Source organism: Cydia amplana, chromosome 3 (assembly GCF_948474715.1).
Source record: "Cydia amplana chromosome 3, ilCydAmpl1.1, whole genome shotgun sequence".
Classification (NCBI taxonomy): Eukaryota; Metazoa; Arthropoda; class Insecta; order Lepidoptera; family Tortricidae; genus Cydia; species Cydia amplana.
This window is the reverse complement of record NC_086071.1, coordinates 8,867,148-8,873,030: the sequence shown is the minus strand read 5'-3', so window position 1 is coordinate 8,873,030 and position 5,883 is coordinate 8,867,148. Positions and strand designations below refer to the sequence as shown.

Below are 5,883 nucleotides of genomic sequence, written 5' to 3'. Positions count from 1 at the left end.
TGCTTCTCCCCTATCGTTGAGTACCGTCATCACAAATTCAAATGCTGTTTAGTCATTATCACGTGGCACCTGTTGCCTGGGTTGAATTATTTTAAGAAATTCCGCGTAGGTACCGAGGGACGTCAATTTCATGATTGAACGCCAAGGCTCGAACAAAAATTTGGTTACTTCTACCCTTATTTTTTTACAGAAAGCGAGGGTAAATATTTTTTTTCTCATAAGTTATTTATGACAATTTTGCTGTTTTAGAATGTATTCTTTCTCCGTAGAATTAACTTCAGTGGAGAAAAGGCTTTATTTTGTAATATCACTCAAATATTACATAATACGTGAAAGCTTTTCGAAGTGTTTTCACGCACCACAGTTGCTGCGTAAACAATGTGATTTTTATCGTTTGAGACGAGTCTGTGGATTGGAAATAATCTATTTACAACAGTAGACTGGAGTTCATTGGACACCTAACCTTCAATAGGACCGAAGGAAATATGAAGTATACTTGGCAGGTATGAAATTATAGGTGTAAAGGTTGGATTCCTACCAGAAATTTTCGAGGCCTTTTCAAAGAGTTTTTCAATGTTCAATCCAAGAGGATGGGGGGAAAAAAGGAGGAAAGTTTGGGTTCATCAAATCAAACTGAACGAATTGAGCTTATATTATTATTTCATGCATATAAATAAAAACACAAACGTTGAATGATTTACTAGTATCTTCACGGGTATTTTTAAAAGCTTAAATATTTACTCATAATGCCAATATCGTACTGACCTAACTTATATAAAAGACAAGGTGACGTTCGGATCGCAACTACAGGTGACAGTCCATTTCCAACCGCAGCTGCACTACTGTTCATTTTACTATGGAAATTGACAGTAACAGCGACGCGTTCAGTACCAGTAGTTCAGCTGCGGTCAGAAATGGAATGTTACTCTACACCTGCATTACTGTCGCGACATTACTGCTGCGGGTTTTGACGCGGGTTCAGTCACGGTCAATTTCCTTGATAAAATGAGTGATGTTCGTAGTCCCATTACTACCGCGATTTTGTCGAGGAAATTGAAATTGACAGCGGCCGCAGCAGTAACGTCACTCAGTGATGCAGTAACAGTTCCCATCCGAATGTCATCTATACATAGAAGGGACAATGCAATGCAAACGCGACGGCCATCATTTCTACGGAAGCTTAAGTGAGGCTTTTTATATATGTAAGTAGGTACTCGTATTCTATGTCTACTATCATCGGCTACATTTCAAAAATGCATAATTATACCTACCGTCGCTTTCGAACTACAACAAGGGGTGTAACGTCCAACCCAAGTGATCATCGTCACTTTTGACGGTTGTTAGTTACCACCTTGTTTTTTTGCCATAAGTGGCAAATAATGTATCCCAGAAAGCCATCCTCTGATAAAACGGGTGCTGAGCCATCTGAACGCCATTGCTCAGAACGGCGTAGTCGAATTTGGGTTCAGTAGCTGAAGGGTGCCATGAAAAGGGAACTTTTGTGGCTGCCGGTGTGGGGTTGCTGAAAAAAGAATTGAACAAAAAGTAAATTTTAGTTTTCACCAGAGTAGTTTGTAAAATCTAACTTAGACTAAAAAACACTCGGACTAGTTCTAATTTAACCGTGATGACTATAACAATGGCAACGTTTAAAATAATTAATAATAGTTCTAGTAAGTAATTGTAAGTATGATAATTAGTAATAGTGTAATTTAATAATATATATTTTTGTATGCAATATAAGTGATTTGGTTAGGATCTGTAAACTTGCATATGACAGAAATAAGTAAAAGATAGAGTCTGTGCCGAAAAAGAAGAGCTCTTCTCTTTCCACATACCTAACCTATAACCACAAAAATCACAATAACCCAAATGTGACAGGTATAAAAACCAAATTAGAAATATAATGTTAGAGTCGCCTCTATCCCAATCCCTTCTTTTTTTTAAGGCCCAATCCCTTATTTTTTTAAGGAAGGACAGAGAATAGTTTTAACAATTATCATCATCATTCCACGCAGACAAAGTCGCGGACAGAAGCTATTAGAACTATACATAACCAAGACCGAACGCAGAAAGCAGTCAGATACAGTAACTGTTTACCATAAACATTATGAATAAAAACGTTTGTCATTTCGTCAAGCATGCACGTCAACGTGTCTACATTTATCTGTACAGTGGCGGTGGTTCTAATTCTGTCTACGGCCAAGAGTTTGAAATTAATTTTGGGTACCTAGTTTTAGCAAAGTCGGTCCACATTGATGTCATTCGTTCTATAATAACTGTGTCCATGACTGAATCAGGTTGAGTGTAGAACGATTGATCGAATAGATATCCAATCTCATCCGCGTGCATAGCACCAGGTTCTGTGGTCAAATTCATTCTATTTTTCATGTAGTTTCTTTGCCCAGCATAGTCAAACATATACAAATACACTGGAGCAGAATTAACTTGCACATAATATCTGCTATTTCTTAAACTTGGATATACAAACGTAAAGTCGGAATCAAACTCTATCATTGCATTGACATTAGCTGTCATATCCTCACTGCCTATATAGAAAAATCTGACTAACTTCTCAGCTGTCTCCAACTCTTCCTCGTCGAGTTGGAAATAATTATCAATCTTTGCTTTGAAAGTTTTCTTTGCCGACTCTACATAATCAGGAGATTGTAAATAGTAATTTATATTTCGTTGCTGTTCTTTGCTATTGAATCCTATAATTATAGGTATTGACGTAGACACCTTTTTCAAAAGGTTGCTTGGCTTATCGTTTATCATAGTGTATACATTTTCGAATTCATATTCGACTACTGGTTTGAAAGATTCTTCGTAACCTATGTCAATAGTGGCTTTTATCACGTCGTGAGGATCAAACTTGGATATATATCTTAAAGCGTTCTCAATATCATCGGTATTTAGTCCTAAATGTTGAGCTAACTTTATAGGCGCTAGTGTGTCTGGATCATTCATTACCCAATCACAAAGAACTGTCCCACTTTGCATAATAGCCTTATGGAATAAGCCTTTAGAATGTCCTGATAACATGTGGAATTCAACAGAAGCAGCTCCGGCGCTTTCGCCAAACAGAGTTATATTATTTTCATCTCCATTAAATGCTGCAATATTTTCTTTGATCCATTTCAGTGCCTTTAACTGGTCTCGCAATCCTGCGTTACCTGGTATATTTGAACTATTGAGTGACATAAAGCCATATGGACCAAGTCTGTAGTTAAAGGTGACTAGAATGACGCCCTTTGTGACGAGAAAATCAGGACCGTATGTGCTTCTATTAGAGTCCCATCTCCTAAAGCCGCCTCCGTGGATCCAAACCATAACAGGGAGTAGGTTAGTGGAGCTGGCCACTTGTGGGACGTAGACGTTTATTCGCAAGCAGTCTAGAGTGCCTACTATAGTATGTTCTAAATCATCTTTTTGAGGGCATATCACTGAATCATCTGTTGCGTTATAAATCCCTTCAAATGGTTCTACATTTAACGTGACCTGGAAAAGATAAATATTAAATAAAATTTAACAACGTAAAAGATGCAGAAAACGAAATAAAATCTATATAAAACGGCGTTTTCTATTGTTTTATGAATATGTTTAAATTTAGCGTTATGCTTAAAAAGATATTATCGTTCCACTTTTATCAACTTGAAAATGCAATATCGGACAGTGTTACCAGATACCCTACTTTTCCGCGTTCTTCACCACGTTTATGAATTAAATTGCAAAATCAAACCAATTTTGTGAATTTGAATCATTGGAAAAACTAGATAGGTCACATATAAGAATGGTTAAAGAGGGGCTAACACAAATTTGAAGTTTTTATATTGTGTTTTTACAAATGCCATGGAAAAAAATCACACATAAATTAGACATATTTGCAAGAGCAAACTCCCTCAGAAAAATCACGAAACTTCACTTGTAGATCGTTACCCTACATACCATATCAGTATCATATTGGTATAAAATAGCCAGTGAAATAACCGATGGACCCGGCGAGCTAAATTTTAAACAGAATTGTATATTTTCAAACATACCTACTGAAAAAAGGTTTCGTGAAACGTATCGCGCGGCGGGGCGCATATCTTGTGTTCTCTTCTAATTTACTGGCTTTACGGCCCACTCTTAGTTAACTTTAAAGTACTAGGAAGTTAATTTTAAAGTAGTAGGAATATGAAGTTTTAATTAAAATTTATTTTGCACTTACCGAAAAAGGATTTTCTACGTCCACTCTAGCGTATGGTATTCCCAAGAAACTATCTATTTTACTATATTCTGATTCCACACCGCGGATTAATCCGTTTTTAGTCATAACCAGCGGATCTACACAAGTCACTGCGCCTACGCAAACAATAATAGCACTAACGTACTTCATGATAGCTGTATCGATATCGAATGATGTTTGTAAACGAAAAAACTATGGCGCTAATCCAAACTCTTATCGAACACTGAACCCCCAGGTGTCAATTTCATTCTATAGCGTGACGTGCATTCGCGTTTGCATTATATCTATTTACTTTAGAATAGCGCGCCAAGCGGGACGTTAACTGCCGTATTCGAACTTCAAGATATTCACAAGAGACGACACGTACTAGATCTATTCTAGATACGTTATAGTTTAGATTTCAACCAGTTCTCTTTTGCAGCGCAATTCGGGCAACCAATGTCACTTTTACGTTAGATAGAGTTAGACATCTAATAGATGTGAATTAGATCTCTAAGCCATATCTTGTGGAAATCGTTCAAGAGTATCTCCAGAATCGCGCAAATGTCAAATTTGACAGGTTAGATCTTAAACATATCGTTATCGTATCTTGGTGATGACTAAAAGATATCTTATAGATGTCTATTTCAAAATCCGAATCGGGCCCCAAATCCCATATAAAATGTAGAAGTGGAAGGTAAATGTGCCTTTAATATACTTCTATTAATAAAATTAGGAAGGAGAAACAGCGAAAGCAAAACTAGCGGATAAAATATTTTATATTGACAGCAAGAATAACAACCATGCGTCTCTAGGGACTCAATGCGCCTCGCCTGCGCGCGGCGAGCGCAATACATGGCTTGCAGCGCTGCAGCCGAGGGCCGATCGTTAGACCGTCCATACGGCGCGCAGCGCTTACAGCTGAATTCACAAAATTTGTTAGTAATAAAAGATGTACAATCATCATCATCACCACAAAAATAACATTTAACGCAAACGTGTATGTCACGTCACGCTATCAAATAAAGTTTACACTAAGGGTACAGAAAAACCGACAATTCAGTTCAGGAAATTCAGTGTTGCAGCTATAAGCGCCCGAGAATTCGAATCGAAGCAACTAATGGCTTACACCTATTATTATTTTAACGGCAGCACTTACTTGGCCCTACTTAAGTTGCCTAATGCAAATAAATACTTACTATCAAGGATCTCATTGAATGTAGACTCGGATAACGCTAATTTCGCACCGACTTGGTACTCTTGGCAGTGAACGTGTAAGTATGCCTGCGCCAAACTTAACGTGGACCGATTTTATTTTATCCAATCATATAGTATGATAGCTAAGCGACAGAATTAGAAATTTCTATGGAGTAAATGCTATGCTATTACTTATTCTGTGGCAAGCTAAATCATTTCAAGTGTAAAAGTGACAGGTAAAGTGTTAAGATAAAATATGTCTTTCTGATATATCTTTTACGGCGGCATACTTACATAGATAAATTCAATCAACAAAACGCGCCCTGATAATAAAAATCGGATTACTTGCTCGTCGCTGTATAGCATCAGTACCTACTACCTATTTGTATTTTAGCAGGATGTTTGGTTGGGTAGAATAAATGTTATTTATTATCATTATACCATGTTTTTGATGTAACTGTAAGTGGATGCTAAAT

General features: G+C 37.1%; 1 protein-coding gene across 1 annotated transcript; it reads right to left on the bottom strand.

The window, feature by feature from the left end:
- Positions 1 to 1,344: 1,344 nt before the first annotated feature.
- Positions 1,345 to 3,546, bottom strand: LOC134662936 (juvenile hormone esterase-like). The gene is made up of 2 exons (XM_063519240.1): positions 2,231 to 3,546; positions 1,345 to 1,522 (listed from the first exon to the last, which is right to left on the bottom strand). Exons 1-2 carry the CDS (start codon positions 3,331 to 3,333, stop codon positions 1,345 to 1,347), a joined length of 1,281 nt encoding a protein of 426 aa, XP_063375310.1. The 5' UTR covers positions 3,334 to 3,546.
- Between the last annotated feature and the right edge of the window lie 2,337 nt (positions 3,547 to 5,883).

Coding starts and splice junctions, on each gene's coding strand:
- LOC134662936 (XM_063519240.1), bottom strand. CDS start 3,333: ATGGTTTGGATCCACGGAGGCGGCTTTAGGAGATGGGACTCTAATAGA. Junction 1,523..2,230: donor ACCGACTTTGCTAAAACTAG/GTACCCAAAATT, acceptor TTCTTTTTTCAG/CAACCCCACACCGGCAGCCA.